Source organism: Hetaerina americana, unplaced genomic scaffold (assembly GCF_022747635.1).
Source record: "Hetaerina americana unplaced genomic scaffold, ioHetAmer1.1.p SCAF_3, whole genome shotgun sequence".
Lineage (NCBI taxonomy): Eukaryota > Metazoa > Arthropoda > Insecta > Odonata > Calopterygidae > Hetaerina > Hetaerina americana.
The window spans coordinates 12,506,432-12,523,937 of record NW_027286874.1 but is presented as its reverse complement, the minus strand read 5'-3'; the positions used below and the strand labels follow the sequence as shown (position 1 = coordinate 12,523,937).

General features: G+C 34.5%; 1 protein-coding gene across 1 annotated transcript in view; it reads left to right on the top strand.

The window, feature by feature from the left end:
* pnut (septin 7-like protein pnut) overlaps positions 1-17,506 on the top strand; it is a 49,673-nt gene that overhangs the window by 10,229 nt on the left and 21,938 nt on the right. The window contains exons 2-6 of the mRNA XM_071588581.1: positions 2,467-2,863; positions 10,109-10,215; positions 10,298-10,398; positions 11,291-11,567; positions 15,573-15,771. Coding sequence (XP_071444682.1) covers positions 2,467-2,863; positions 10,109-10,215; positions 10,298-10,398; positions 11,291-11,567; positions 15,573-15,771 — 1,081 coding nt within the window. The remainder of the gene's footprint in view (positions 1-2,466; positions 2,864-10,108; positions 10,216-10,297; positions 10,399-11,290; positions 11,568-15,572; positions 15,772-17,506) is intronic.

Here is a 17,506-nt window from a genome sequence, read left to right as displayed (position 1 = left end):
TTATGACATCCCCATAACACCTGGCGATGAAGGAGGGGATATGCACTGGGGAAATCATATCCAATACCATCAGCTATGTTCTGGGTGGTGCCCACGAAGAGATGTGTAAAAATGGATTTATGTTGGCCAACTATTTGTGGTAGCATACATCATTTTAACTGTCTTTGCCAGATAGTAGGAAGGAATGGAGAAAGTTCCCAAACATGACTTTTCAAGAGCCAGTAGTAATGAAGATGATGTGACTCAACTGAGAGAGAGAACTCCATTACACCCTGACCTCAACTTCAGCTCTCCAAGAACTATTTCCAAGTGTGCTGGAAGTTTCTGGAAGAACATGTGCCTCTTACAACTTGATTTTCTGGAGAAATGACAATATTGATGGGTTGAAGCCGGCTCCTGAAGTAATTTTTTTTCCTCCCCTTTGCAGTGGATGTATTCAAAGAGCTCTGGAATCTCTTGGAGAAACAGTTACATAGATATGTGTGTTCATTTTCGATAATGGTGCTTATTACTTATCATGGTGGTTAATTATGTTACTTGGTGCTTGCTATGAGTAAGCATTTTGCTGTGCTAATTGTGCCTGGAATGAGCAAACTAGCCTCAGATGTAACCTTTGAACATTTACCATAGTTCAAGTAATGTTGTTCTTTTCCACCTCTTCAGCATCCATGAACATTGTAGTCTAAGAAAAAATTGATTAATGAATGTCATTTATGTATGGCCAGATGTTTTTTTATACAGGGAGGGCTGTGAGAGACCATAAGCCCCTTTCCCCAAATCTTTGAGTTTAACCAAATATTGCAGTCATATCAATAAGCTGAATTGGATAACACTGAAAATGAATAGTATAAAACAATTAAATGTTGCATTCAGGCATTTTTGTGGAAGATATCTATATATTGCATTTTCATTAAACTAGTTTAACTAGTGACCCAGGTTTTGATGCTTAATGCTAAACTGCATAGTTTGTATTGACCTGACATAACTGAGGACTTGATCAGGGAGAATGATATGATAATGAAATGACGGATAGTGTCTAACATGGTTTAAGTTAATGTGGACAATAATGACAATACTTGCAGTGACACCCATGCAATACCCATGCACAATAGATGTTTTCAATATGAAGTATGGTGAATCAGAATATACCTAGGTAGATCGGAGGAACTCTACGTGAAACTCTGTTTATGGAGATGTGGCAGCAAGTATGCTATTGAAGCAATTCTTCCTGTATCAAAGAAATACTTTAAGAGATAAGAGAATTATGAATTATTAAGTCCATAAGTAGAAATGTTTAATAGTAAAGAGTGTTAATATGGTTTGCTTGGCACTAATGGCTTTAACGAATACCAAGATTTGATGTAGGTAGTCGCGGGTAATCAGTTGGATTTAATTCTAAGTAAGCTTTGTGTTTGTGAAAAACCTTAGTAGCTCCAATCCCACACTCAAATAAATAGTCATGTCTTTCGAGTCTAATGAACTGAATAATTTTCAATGCAAAATAAAAATTGATGACGACACATTTTTTGTGAAAACATGCAAATGTCAGTGTGTCTGTCATAAGTTCATATCTTAATGGCAACGTAACCGAATAATATGTCTCGGTGGTAAATACTAGTGTGATTTAATAAACAACTAACCATTAGTGAAATGTATACATAGGTTTTTCCTAAAGCATATTGGTTATGTTAAAAAAATATTGTCAAGTATGAGGGAAACAGTTAACAAAGAAATAATTGATGCTCTAAATTTGTCATTAAAAATACCCCGATGGATAAAACTGATAAACTTTTCCGTATGTGCTAAGCATCACTCTGGTGAGAGGCTGGATGCTGAAGGATGTTTACATTCTTTTGCTCATCATTTTGCTGTTGCATTTCGCATTGCAATAGTTGTAGCTTTTGAGATTTAAAAATCATAATATTATATGTGATCATTTCATATGTTAGGCATCTATCGGGAGGCTTTAGATCATATTTTTGGAATGATATTCGTCTCTATCTTTTAGTTGATGTGCGGATACAGTATATAGGTGAAACATGTTGCTAAGTTTAATGTATGACTGTACAGTATTAATTACAAAATAATGGTGATGCAAACTGGAAAGTAATTATTTTGTATCATACTGTGAGTTAGTTATTTCATTTGTTTGAGTTACTCATTGAATCATTTAATGTAAATATACTGAAGTAAAACTAAATGAAACCAAAGTGTGCTGCCCTCAAATTATGCCGAATGAAAGTGTTTCACTGGTAAACCGTCCTTCACTTGTTTTTCCTTCTTAATATCCTCACTGTTATTTTACCCTTGTGAATGTTTATTTTGTCCATTAGTACATCTATTTTGTTGAAATTTCTTTTCATTGGGCATAATATTAATTTATACTGGTACCATTATAAATATATAGTGCTAAAAACTTAAGCCAAGCATTTTAAAAATATAAATTTGTATATTTTGTTTTTGCAGCTTCAAAGTAAAAGGGAGCTATTTTTCAAGAATGAGATACAGTCTCCAAGCACTCAGGGAAGTATTGTTCCTCCGCCAATACCTGCCACCAATGGAACTGTATCAGCACCATCAAAGCCTTCACCAAACCCTGCTGTGGGGTCTACAGGCCCACCCCCAGCCCCACCAGCCGCTGCATCGAGCATTCGTGAGGGATCACGGCAAGTTCAACAAAGTAGTACGGAGGGGAAAACGATAGCTGGGGAGAGACAGCAACAAAGGGCAGCAGCAACCGGTGGCAATGGGCCAGTTGTTGCCCACAAGGAGCTGGACGGCTATGTAGGGTTTGCCAACCTGCCAAACCAAGTCTATCGGAAGGCAGTGAAGAAGGGATTTGATTTCACTCTAATGGTTGTTGGTATGTATTCACTAATTATTTAAGCTTGGCTTACATAAAATGTTTTCAAGTTGCACATGCCATTTATATTGTCATACATGTTTTTGTGTCATGTGGTAAGTTCTCTGGTCTGTGTTTATCAAGCAATATCACTCTTTTTGTGGAGATGATTCACATGCTATGCTTATTTAAGAATGATTAGATTGCTCCCAGAGCCATTTCCAGTGTTGAAGTTGAATGTGCAACATCTTCAAATTCAAAGTACTACAGGAGATGTACCATAACTTTAACAGTGTCATCCACTATATGCATTAAAGTGCACCAATTTCAATGTGTAAAAATCATTCACCTTGATCCTGATTCGAACCTGGATCCTTTGATGTCCAACCTAGTGTTTTAGCCAGTTAAGCTATTGAGGTGTATTCTTGCTCTCTTAAATTTCAGTGTGTAAGAAGATGCTTTGAGGGCTTAACTGGCTCTAGCTTTCAGGTGGATATCCAGGGAATCCTGGTCTAGGAGAATGATTTTTTCACTTTGCAATAATAATAATAATAATAATAATACTTTATTCATTTTAAAAATGGTACAACCATATTAAATGTCGTCAATCATAATATTACTTAATATATAAACATAAGTTCTTAAATGTGATGAAGATTGTCACAAAAGAATTCATCCAATGAGTAAAGTGGGTGAGCAAGTAACCAGGTATATACCCTATTCTTGAAACTCTGGATACCATCTGATTTCAACTGAGTAGGCAGATAGTTATACAGTCGTATGTTCATATTGTGAAATGTGTTGTAAGTTGATGACAATCTACAATAAGTAGTATTTAGATTCGATTTACCTCTTGTGGAATAGTTATGGAGGTTGGATCTTAATTGGTAAGTTTCTAGATTAACTTTCACATGAATCAGAGCCTTAAAGATATACAAACAAAATACAGTCATGATTCTATACCTAATAAAAAAAGGTTTGCAGGAATCACGTGGTGGTATATTAGCAAGAGAGCGAATAGCTCTCTTTTGCAGTAGCAAAATTTGTTTAACATGAGGGGAATGACCCCATAACTCAACACCATAATTCAAATGACATTGAAAGAAGGCATGGTAAAGTGTTAAACGATACTCATTTGAAATGATAAAGTTGAGCTTTCTTAACATATAAACAGCTTTACTAAGTTTATTACAGGTCTGACTGATGTGAGTCTCCCAATTAAGTTTTGTATCAATATAAATTCAATTGGTGAATATTCAAATTTTTTGCTGAGGCATCTATCCATTTTAATTACACCATGTGTAATTAAAATTGATTCAATTGCCTTTGTTTACTGATGAAATCTCTTCTTCAATATAGGACTTCATTTCATATAAGGATGAAGTGAGTGAATTAAACAAATTGTTTGCATCTCTGAATTAGTTAAAAATCGCTCACTTACATGGGGTACTGATCAGAAGTGGGACTGTTTTTACTATTAAATTAACATTCATTGACATCAGTTGAGCAGTCATTGACATGAAATTATTTTCTGTATCACAAATTACTATTCTGGGCAAATGACACAACATTAGCACAAAATATCACTGATAAGTTTATATCCTGTGTGTGTATGTGTATTTTCATGCAATTTGCCCTTATCTCATATCATTGTTTTATCTCATCTCTATATGCTAAAGGAAGTATTGGTATATTAAAAATTAAGGATTTCAATGATTCAAGGGGAGTGGGATTTCATGCAATTCATTAGTTTGATTGAGGGACATTGACAAGAAGGGAAAGTTGCCAGGGTGATGCAGTTTTGAGATATTTCTGTTAGCAATGAAATTTGATGAATTCACAAAATCTTTGTGCCTCTTCAACTCCCAACTTTATATGCAATTAAATGGAAAATGTTACCAGGGTTTCGCTGAAATACCACAAATAGAAGTGATGTACCTGTTTTATAAATTGCCTTTGTTAAAATTACATAGTTTGTATTAGAATTGAATCGAATAATTATAAATAAAACAATTTTCCTTGCATGTGCATTTTAGGCATTCCACCAAAGGTAATCACTTTAAGATACATACTATATTTTGATTTTACTTATCATCAAGCTCTTCTTTATCTTCAAAATGAGTCATATATTTGAAAAGCAGCTTTTTAAGAAATGATGTTCTCAATGACTTCATCTAAAACCTGGTAGACTTATGATAAAAAAACATGAATTTGTGTGAAAAAATTTCAGTTAAACCTGTAATTCTGAAGATATTTCAGTTTATATGTACCTACAATAAGGCACATCTCATCATAATTTATTTGTCACAGAAGAATGTTTTATGGAAACTTTAAATTGTAATAAATATGGTTGGTTTTGAAGCGCTAACATGAAAAAAATATTCTTTTCAACATTTGATTTATAAATAAACCTGAAAAGAAGTGACAATTTGGGTGCTAGATATGTGACAATACACCCATTAATGACCTGTCAATTGCTTAGTATTTACGAAGGAACTTTGATCAATGAGTGTATGCAATACTAATTAATCAACTGAGGTATCTAAATTTGGCATTGGAAATGTGAAGATAATAAGTGAATAAGATTCAATTGTAATAAATATTATCATAAGCAATGTTTATCAGAATTTTTACCGCCTCAATTATACTTCACACCAAACTAGTTTTTAGAATTTAAGAATATCAAGAACATGACTGCCTTCATTTTCCTCTTAACTTTGGGCTTGTCTTACAATAGAATGTATAACAAACTTACATTTTCAAACTAGATGGAATGAAATAATGGGCATAAATCAATGGTGTAATGTATAATGGCGTTTTTTTTATTTAAAAATCACTAGAATTTCTCTCCATTTATCGGGTCTTTAGATGTCTATAAATGAATTTGGAGTGATTTAGAAATAATTTTGGTTCTGAGGTTTTCCTTCCATTAGTTGATGAGTAGAGTATTTCTCCATTTTTCAGGTCTTCAGCATGTGCATTGACATTGATGTTGTGTATTATCTTGGAAAAATGTAAGCGCTACATGAAATTGGAGTGTTTCTCAAATCAGTTTACATTTATCAATGGCACATTGCTATACTCATAAAGCTCAGTTGGCTGCAAATAATGTGTGATCCTTGCTTTGAATTAATGGCAGCATATGCTTGTATTTAAATTTAACAATCTTTGATCTCTTTGAATAGATCATGTCATACATACTTCAAAATTCATGCATGTAACAAGTTTCAAGCAATGAGCAATTATTTTACCGTTAAATGATTTTTATCTTTTGATAAAACATTCTTACCTCTTCTTTACCAAGGAATTATTGTGAAATATTCACTTCATTACTGACATTACATCTTAATGGCCCTTTCTCAAGTTTCTTATCCATGTTGTAAAGAAAGGCATAACTTTTATGCCATTAATTGGCAAATAATTGTCATCTCTGTGGGTCATGCTACTTACTAACACCCATTCTTTGGGACACCCTGAAGGCTACAGGAAAAATATCCATTAGAATTCAAAACAACTAGCTAGGCTACACCAGAAATAGAAATGACTTTGTTTATGGACAGTCTTATATACACCTTTCACCTAACATTTCTGTTAGTTTTTCAATCACCGGAAGATAAATAGTTTAATATAAATTCCTTAGCAGCTGGCTTGAACATTCTTTGATTATAATGCTTTTAAATTTAAAATATTTAGAAATATAAAGTCCCTAATTGACACTGGGGGACTTGATATTAATTGTGAAATTTATGGGAGGATCAGTCGCCCATTTGATTGAATCAATTTACAATAAAATGAGTTGAATTATGAATATGTATGTGTGGTACTGTCATGATGCTAATTCGATTGCATACTGACATTAACATTTCTACAGATAAATTCTTTAATTGGTATCTTGTTGCTTTTGTAACTGTTCATATTTCTCTCAAATAAATATTGTGCCAAGGTTTAAATGTAACAACTAGTTGCATGGAAGGATGAGTTTTCCATGTAAAAATTTCCTTTTTTGTTATTTTAGAAACTGCGAAATGACATGGCAGATTGGGTAATAAAGGAGTATTAGAATTTTGCTGCATGTCCTGTTTCATGGATCAAAATGCTGTGTATTGTTTTGTATGCAGAGATTAAACAGTTAAAAAATTTATTTGCATATTGGATGTATTCATTTAAAAAAAGTGTTTTAGTGAGCAGGGACTGGTCAAAATAATGTAGACAAATATTATTGAGAAGGAAGAGATGTGTGGATATTAATTTTTCTGGTTGTTCATCATTCCACGTTAGAAAGGTAAATTTTTTGTTCAAGTTGGATGTTAAACATTGTTTTTTAATGTCATAATTATAAATAGCATAACCAAGAATATCTGATCAATGACCAATTCAGTGCTTTTCATGTGGATTATGAAAAGTAATGCCTCCTAATATTTTATACAACTTTTACTCTAATTGGAACATTCAAAGTTAATTTATACACCCACACCTAGATTAGCATCATTTAAACCTTATTTTCGGTGGTAATTCAAAATTTTAATGACACTGTCATAATACTAGGATGTTTGTAGGTAAACTTAAAAGGCTTCACTGTATACTTCCAAGTTGATTATGAAAGATATGAAATGATTATTTGTTTTGTTTTTATGAATTGTGTGTATTGGTGAAAAATTTCTCAGCAATAAGAACGTACTTCATTTATTTGAGTTAACAAATACCACATGCACGAGTAAAACCTGTGCTTGAGAATGAATTTACCTTGAAAAAAACAATTAACAAACTGGGGCTTTTATTTAAAGAGATATTTCATTGGTCTTAATAATTGAAATGTGTATTCGCTGTTTGTTTGGTGAGGTGCCTTGCTTTTAAAATGGTTCAAGTAGCTGTTTGAAGGTTAAAATAATTTTTGCAATTTTTTTTAGTTCTGCCACATTTTTAAAAGAAATGACAATGTGTTTGCGCTGGTCTACCTTGCGTAATTATCATTGTTTGTCATTTTTTCATTTTCATCCTGTTTTTTAACTCTTCTCTATTTTTTATGATTTTTCCAGTTTAATTATTTTATTTAAAGTATATACTTTCATTAATTACTCTGCTGAGCAAGAAACACTCATTGATAGCCATTGAATTTGCTGAAGCAACAGTGGTAGCAGTAATTTACAACAAATACAATTTTTTAAATAATCGATGGTGTGTGAGTTTTCTTCACGTTTTCGTCACTTCTTCAGCTATAGTGAATCACTATTCCGACAAACATATTTCTCTGCTGGTATAAGGGCAAGAAGGGAAAAGCTCTTTAATATCTTCCATCTGAATGTCAAGTTGGAAAATGTCACTGCCCCATTTTTTTGCTGGGGGATTTCTCTTCTTAAATGTCAAGAAATATTTTTTTTATTGAGATAATAAGCATGTAAAGCTTATGTACCATAAACATATGTTCTCATTTGTTATGGATATCTCTTTATCAATGGCACCTATTGGCAGTTAAGAGAACTACTTATAGTCAGTGAATTCATTTATTGTAATTTTATTTGTTATAAAAGATTTTATTCATATCTGTGCACTGAAATTAAGTTAATATTATGCACTTTGAATTTTAAGAACTGTGAAATGTGGACAATATGATGAGTTACAGGCATAATAAGACCTTTTAACTAGAGCATGTCTTTTGGCATTGTGCCAGCTTTTTTTATTTATTTGGCCTTCTGTTTTCTCCTCATCAGTAAATTATTTTATCAATCCATATTCATGTATCTTTTGGTATTTATGTAATATATATTCATAGTGAACCTTTTCATATGAATTTAGAACTTTCATTGTAATGACTTAGGTTTTATGGGAATGTTTGGTATTTATAAAAAAAAACAAAACATGTGCACATGATCAGCATTTTGTTTTTTCTGTTGACGATTATAACCCATCGTGAGTAGGTGTTAGTCTTTTTGTTGGTGGATTGTAACTTGCTATGTACTTCTATTGTCTGCCAATCACCTTATTTTCATATTTAGTATATTAAAGTCTCTCATTATCTGCCTTACACAGTCAAGATTCTCCTCTTGCCAGTTTTGATGTGTCATCTACAAAGTGTAACACATTGATCTTTCTTACCTGGGAAATACTTGTTTTCTCTGTGCAGATAAATGAATGTAATTAATTTGTCTTTAACCTATGTTCTCTTTATAAAAATGAAATATCATGGTTGATGAAGCACATATTTGTTGTACTCATGTCCCTCCATCCCAATTTAAAATGTTGTTAAAAAATTTCTTCTCTTAATATTTTATTTTCTTTATAACATTGTGTTAGATCTACTTCTCCTCACCTGTGGAATAATTGTGACCAATTAAATCCTTTTTATTGTATTCTCTAGAATGTTCTGTAGAATTTTATTGTATTCAGTAAAATAATCCCAGTCTTCAGTTTCTATAATAATTTAACTCTGTGCATTCTAAAATATTTAGTGATGTTTTCTGAAATGGCATTCAACTATATTGTAATAGTTTTCTTTGTGTTACATGCACTGAACTTATAGACCCTTTTATCATCCATTTTTTCTGGTTTTCCTGAGTTTCCAATAATTTCTTTTTTCAGTATATTATTTGTTTTCCTTATTTGAAATACATTTTGTATCTTTTATACTCTACAGTTCCAGACTTCACTTTGTGGAAGTATTTGATATCCATATTAAAAGATGTTTGTTCTTTTTAACTGATTTAAATTTAAGATACAATGTTTCACTGACTTGTAGCATCATAAGGTACAAGTTTCATTTACATGCAGATCTTGTATATATATATGCAGAAGACAGAGGAGTGGGGGGGGGCAATGTTGGGGGTGAAGAAGGGTGGAATGTTGATGGTGCAGGTCTGGGTTATTTGGGTGAGCAGAAGACCGCCTTTAGAATTTTTCATAAATATTATTTTCTCTAGTGGTGGAATTAGGGGTTCTATTAAGGATTTTTATCTGGAAAAGCTATCAGAATTCCCCTTCCATTTTCTAAGCACACTGCAAGACTAAGTATGCAGAATAGAAGAAGTGTCGGAAGTCAGGTTGTGTTTAGTTAGGAGTGGCAAAGAAATGTATTTGTGTACTGTTGTATAGGCTGTGTCAATTGAAACCTAGGTTAACCTGTAGAATACAAATTATACTCTCTCTATATTCCATCTGAACAACTAACTTTTGCTTGTTTTTGTTGTCTTTTATTTGATAAATTTTATTACTATATTGTAGTGGAGCTATTCAAGAATGGATTTAAAATGGTCACTTTTTCCCTCTTTTCAGGGGAATCTGGTCTTGGAAAGTCTACGCTCATTAACTCTATGTTCTTGGCTGATATCTATTCTCCTGAGTATCCAGGTCCTTCTCATAGAATCAAGAAGACTGTCCAAGTGAGTAGCTGATAATGGCTTGTATGTATATGCTTAATTTCATAACCAATGTGTGTCTATGAACATTTTACTGTTTCATTAGGTAGAAACCACCAGGGTTCTGCTGAGGGAAAATGGAGTTAATCTGACGCTCACAGTAGTTGATACTCCAGGTTTTGGTGATGCAGTTGATAACAGCAATTGGTAAGTCTATTTCTCAATTTTATACAAAACTCAATGTATAAATTAGGTTTTGACTGACGTGAAAGAAAAAAAAAGTATTCATTGGCTGAAATGATGTTTTTTGCCACAGTTTCAGATGTTTTGAGTGGTGTTTAGTAACATAAAGATAATTTGTGTGTAGAGTGTGTTAAAATAATAAGAAATATAGCCAAGGCATTGAGTAGCAAAAATGATGACCAAAGCATGAGATTAATTAGTATACCACACCATCTTGTCTCTTAATATGAAAATATTGAGAGCATATGGTGACTCAGGTAGTTGGAGTTCATGCCCATCCAATGATTAACAGAATTGCGTGTAATGTGTGTACGAAAATAATAAAATCATTTTTACATTAAACTTAAAAGCTGACATCCGGAGATGCTCCATTCATAAACAGACTTCAATAATTGCATGATTTTGCTTTCACAAAAATCAAATTTAATTTATTTGACCATGCTTATTAAGTCCTTGGGTTGCTGACATTCATGATCTTGAATTTACTTTGTACGTATAGATAAACATTTAATCTCTGCTGCCAGCATCCCTGATATTTACATAAGATTGAGTACTTCGTTATCCTTTGTGTTGTCATAGAGACAATGGTGTGCCATATTAAGCATATTTAATAACTTAAGAGGGACCCAATCTATTTTAAAACTTTTTACAAAATATTGTTTCTTAGGAAGTAAAAGATGACATATTTCCATTTGTGAAAGTTAAAGTATGAGTATTCGGGTTGAAGGTTTAACTCAGGAAGCCAAATAGTTACAGGATATGGAATAAGTCCTCTTTATAATTATTACGTACTCTTTGTTGTTAATAGAGCGGTATCATGCAGATTTTTCATTGATTGATTCTTCTTTCATTTCAGTTGGCAGCCAGTAATAGATTATGTTGAGTCTAAATATGAAGAATACTTGAATGCAGAATCTAGGGTTGGGCGTCGGCCTGGATGGGGTGGTTCTGGTGGGGCTGGGGTCGATGGCCGTGTCCACTGCTGTCTCTACTTTGTGGCACCCTCAGGGCATGGACTGAAGCCCCTGGATGCGGAGTTCATGCGCCGTCTTCATGATAGGGTCAATGTGGTGCCTGTGATTGCCAAGGCGGATACCCTCACTCCTGAAGAGTGTTCACACTTCAAGAAGCAGGTGAGCTGGACCTTGACTAGATTGTATTTTTCTGGAGAAGATTTTCTAGTTTATAAATATTGCTGTAGCTTTGTTTATTGAAATAATTTTACAATTTCACCAAGGAATAGTAAAATCTATTATACTTGAAAGAAACTCTTTGTGAAGTCCTTGGTAATCTTATTAGGTCAGCATGATTGGGGGATTCTTAATTCAAATTACATATGACCCTGGGTGGACCAGATCCATTGTCTTGTTTCACCTTTATTTCATCATCTACCAATGATAAGCAGTCTTTATTCTTTCGTGTAATAATTACAGTATTCCACTTAAAGATTTACTTTATCATTTGCATTGTATTACCTGCAAACCATGAAGCTGCTCCAGTTAAGTCCTGCTATATGAGTTTACCATTTTGTTTTCACTTTCAAATTAACTTTCATATTTAAGCCTTTGTGAAATTAGTTTAAGCATTTATGAAATACAATTAAGCTTGATCGACAGAGCTCATATTGCCTGGGGTTAGAAAACGTAAGAAATCAAATTTCCAGAAGGTTGCTTTCCCAAACAACTGATACTTGCAACAGTAACTTTGTGGTATTACATTATTGAATTCATAGTCAGAACAACTTGTACTGAACCATAAGAGGATATTTGTGTGACCTGGGTTTCAATGTTTTAGCATCTTGATGTGGCCTGGTAATTATATGCTTAAGCATTGAAACCTGGGACACCCAAATATCCTGCTGTGGTTCTGTACAAGTTATTCTGACTATGGCTTCAACTGTTGAATGTCACAAAGTTATTGGCGAGTAAGTATCACTTGTTCAAGAAAACAAACTTCTGGAAATGTGATTTCTTGTTTTCTAACCACAGGCAATACTTCTCAGAAGTATGTATATACCCGTATTATTACTCATCTAACTTCTCCGGTTTTACTAAGGCAGAAATTCCATAATGATTATCTGAGTGGATTAAGCTTTAAACTTCATTCTCAGTTTACCAGAAAATATATTAATCCACCTTAAACCATTATAATGTATTTATGCATTACATACTGTGATATCTAATGACATCCATCAGGAGAGTAAAACGTTTTCCTAGAGGCATGGCAGCTATTGGAAATTCCTGACCTTCTTTTCTATATTAATTGTAAAAAATCTCTGACTAAGGGTTTAATATGATCAGCAATACTATGATAAATGCACAGGGTGCGGTGGTTATCTTTGGACAAAGTTCAATTTGAATTTCCTGCCATATCATAGATCCACTGGAGATCGTGATTGGCGTTCTTGAAAGCTATAGGCATCTAATAAACATTATTCATAACCCCAAAATGGCATAGATGTTACGTACAAGTGCGGAGTGCAATCGAAGAGCCGCTATTATCTGAAGTGTTTGCCCACTGAAATAGTTCGTTTCTTTGGGTACCCCAGATCAACTGTTTACAATATTGTGGCTTAGTATAATGCTATGGAGAAATCTGGGGGAGGTTTCGCTAACCTGGCGAGGAAACCTCATTCAAGGAAATGCGTGTCACGAATTGCTGCAGTCGTCAAGAAGGTGCGGGTGCTGATTTAAGAGGACCCGGGGTGACTGCTAATGAAATTGGCATCAGAATTGAATGCTAGCGAGCGAATAGTGCATCGGATGGCAGAGGAGGACTTACGATACAAGTCATACCCAATAAAGGTGTGACAGATGCTGTCTGAGGCTGCCAGAACAAAGTGGATAGCTTGCTGCAACCTGCTATTGTGTTCTCTAAAAAGTGAAGATGCGGGGCTAATCATATTCTTTTCTGATGAAAACATTTTCACCATTGACGTGAAGATCATCAGGAGAAATGATCGCTGGCTTGCCCACAACCCTGAGGACGTCCCAATAGTTGCTCAAACAAAATTTCCGGCTAGTGTTCACGTCCTAGATGTTGTTTACAGTGAGGGTGATATCATGCTGCCACATTTCTTTGAAAAGGGACAAACTATCACAAAAGAAGTCTTATCTGCAAATTTTGAAGAATGTCGTGAAAATGTGGATGGTAACTGTGGCCTTGGGGAGACAATTTGCTTTCAACAGGATGGTGCACCAGCTCATACAAATCACTTAGTTCAAAACTGGCTCTCAGATAACATTGACATGGTCTGGTCAAAAGAGTTCTGGCCCCCGAATAGCCTGGACTTGAACCCCATCGACTGTTATGTTTGCTGTGTAGTCAAAAGAGTTACCAATAAGATGAGGCACCCTAATGTCGCATCTCTACATGCTGCTATTGTGGCAGCATTTGCGAATATGGACAGCTGTCACGTGGTTGGCGGCCGCGACATCATTAGTGGGAGCGTAGCACTGAATGAAGAGTCATTCAGTTTATGAGTCTTTTATTAAACCCTTTTCAAGTTATGGGGTTCAGGCACCGGGGAGTAAGGACAAGCGAGCACTTATGGGTGCGTGTGCTCAACCGACAGGCTCAGAGGCAGGGTATCGGGTGAGGAATGGGGAAGGGAATGGGTCCTGCTCCAGGAATGTTATAAGGCATCACGCCTTCGGGGGGAGGGATGACTTCAAAGTAGCTACATAGTAGCAACTAGGGAATTGGGCAGCCGGCATTGTCTTGTCTTGGTTTCCGAGGAACCTGCACTACATCACCATACATTGTCTGGTATGCTGGGGGGTACTCCTTGGGGGAGAGTTAACAGCTGTTTTAAAGAGTGCGTGCCATTGATTCAGGACAAGATTGGAGGGGGTCATTGCAGCTGAAGGGGGTTACATAGAATAATGTTACTCTTGACAGATACCACTACTTGTAAATAAAAGAATTTTCATTTTTATATGTATTTTTTAAAATAAGTTTGCTTTTAAACAAAAGTTTTGAATTGTCCGGATTTAATTGCTGTAGCCTGTACACAGCAGATAAAGAGAGAAGGAAATGAACTTAATGAAAACAAAGTCACTATGCATTAATATTAAAGAAGTCTTTGCTAAATATTTGTTTAGAATGAAAATTTTCATTTGCAAATACCTCAGTTTTATTGTTAGGAAAATATGTTTTTATAGTTAGTATGAATCAGTACAGTATACATAATTGTTTGCCCTTTGAACAAGTTTCCTGATAGTTCAGTGTACCTTCAATTGGGAAAGAATTTATTATTTTCACTGATAAAGTTAGCTAATTATTAGAATGATTAGGGAGTTAAACAAAATTTTGCTTTTCTCACTTTCAGATTTACATGTTGGAATTTCAGCCATTTAGAATAAACAGATCTCTAGTTGTGCTTCTTAAGCTTTTAGTGGATTTTTTGAGGGAATGTCCAATTACAAGCATTTCGGCAGAATAACTGTTAAAGACTTGTTTATGTATGGAATCGTTGATGATGAATGGTGATTGGTGAAAGATTATGGTGAAAATTTTCATGGGTATTTAAAAGATATATTTCTGTAGTGTATTTTTAGAACAAATATATGGCATGCCAAAATTAATAGATATATCCACATAAAGCCATTCTTCAATTTCTGTGCCTGTAAACTGAACCATTGATTATTTTATGTTGATTTCATTACTGCAGTTACGTTGTTTCGTAAAAGAGAACTTTTCCACCATGTGAATTTTCTTAATATTGATATTTGAATGGGTATTAACCTTCAAAGGAATGGAAAAAATGAATTCAGCTTTTTTTCAGTCCAATTAATTTGCTAATCTGTTAATTTGTGATTTAAGGAATGTTTAGCATTTTCAGTGCATATAAAAATAAACATACTGCTAAGCCTAGTTTAATGCAGTTTCACTGCACTGCTAAATGGTCTTTCCACCAGTAATGTGGACACTTAATCACTGTGAAAACGTAGTACTCACTTCATGCATCGAACATATAAGGTATTCGCTGTTGCTGATATGTATATTTTCTTCGTTTGTTTGAATTTGTGGGGGATCACTGAGTTTTATCAGATTACATTAAATGCATTACCCGATATGGGTAACTTTCTGTGGTAGTCGGTTACATCAAGCATAAATGTTAATTTTTTTTGTTTCAGATAATATCAGAGATTGCACAGCACAAAATAAAGATCTACGAGTTCCCCTCGGGTAGTGATACAGGTGATGAAGATGATGCAAATGAAAAAAAATTGCGGGAGCGTGTTCCTTTTGCAGTGGTTGGATCAAATGCTGTCGTCGAATTAGAAGGTGGTAAAAAGGTTCGCGGTCGAAGATATCCATGGGGTATTGCTGAAGGTAACTGTCCTTTCAAATGGTGATTTTTGTCAAAAGAAATATTTTCATTGTTTCTCTGTCATTATTTTTTAGAACTTCTTATTGCTACATCATATACCTAGAACACTTAAACTAGGAACTCTTGAATGTAATGAAATTCAATATTGGTTTTTTGTTTTTCCTAGAATTCCCCATTTTAGGTTGAATTTTTTTCATTTCATATTATTTGGGTTGTAAAAAAAATCCTAACCAAATGTTGATTACTTATGATAATGGCTGATACAAAGAGAGTATGTCTTGGTGGGGAGTTAACATACGAGGGTCATCCGGAAAGTAGTACCCGTTCGTGCCGCATGAAGTGCTGACGACGCGAGTAGCCGCTGGACGAGGTCAGATAGCTTCAGTGGCTTGTCTGCCTTCTCTGAGCCAAGTTGCGTGACGCTAGCATTGCCTGTGTTGTTTCTGTGATTGTTTACAATGTTTAAAAAAATTGAGAACGCCGCCAGTTGTGAAGTGAGGGCAGTGATTAAATTCCTCAATGCAAGAAACGTTCGCCCATGTGATATTCATCGCCAATTAAAGGAGGTGTATGGAGACAATGTAATGGACGAGTCGTCTGTTCGGCAGTGGTGTCGCAACTTCAACATGGGGAGGGGGAACACACACGACGATGAGCGTTCGGGGAGACCGTCTGTCATTACAGACCAACTGGTGAGCTCAGTTGACGAATTCGTGAGGAACGATCGGCGCGTCACAATTGATGACATCTGTGAGCATTTTCCCAATGTTTCTCGAACAATTGTTCATGAAATTGTTAAACACCATCTGCATTATGCAAAAATTTGTGCAAGATGGGTCCCTCGCGTATCTCAATGAGCTGGCGGCGAAGGACTATGCAGCAGGAATACAGAAACTTGTCACACGTTATGACAAATGCCTTAATTTGCTTGGAGATTATGTTGAGAAGTAGTTTTAAGTATCCTCTTTCAAATAAAATTTTTTATGTTTGTTAATATTTACTTTTGTGTCTTTATTTCACGAACGGGTACTACTTTCCGGATGACCCTCGTAGGTAGGAGCAGGGACCGGAGGAAATATTTTACATATTTGAAATAGTGGCCCAGATGATTATAAGTCCACAGTCCTTGCAAGTTGTTTGCATTTTTCTTAATGTCTGTAATGTTCCTGTAATTGTTTATTTGGGAAGCCAGTACAAGTCTTATGATAAATGATTGCTTGAACAAAGTAAAAATTTTAAATGTACAGTGATGGTTCATGTTGCAATCTAGTGCCTTAATCTTGTCCCTTTTGTTCCAAATGAACAAATACATTTTCTAGAAAAACCTTGATGTAAAATTGAGTGATTGCATTAGAATGAGTGAAAGAGGTTTTCTTAGGTTGGCAAGGGAGTAAACACTTTTCTTATGTGCTGAATTGATTCTGTTACCAATATAAAAATAAATTATTTAAAATAATGAATATTCAATTAAAAATGTTTTCCAATTTCAACTTTCATTTCATTATGAAGGAAGTAATTTTGAGCTAACCTTTCTCAAGCGTCTGAGAAAGTTCACTTCAATAGCTACTAAGTGGCTTTAGAATCTGGTTTCTAGCTGTTATGATTTTTTAAGTATTAAGATATCCATAGACCACAATGTGAGCATAAAATCTAATTTACGTTATTAAATATTGTATTTTCCCATCGATAATGCACACGCTATTTGTACAGAAATGTTCATATAATCGAATAAAATGA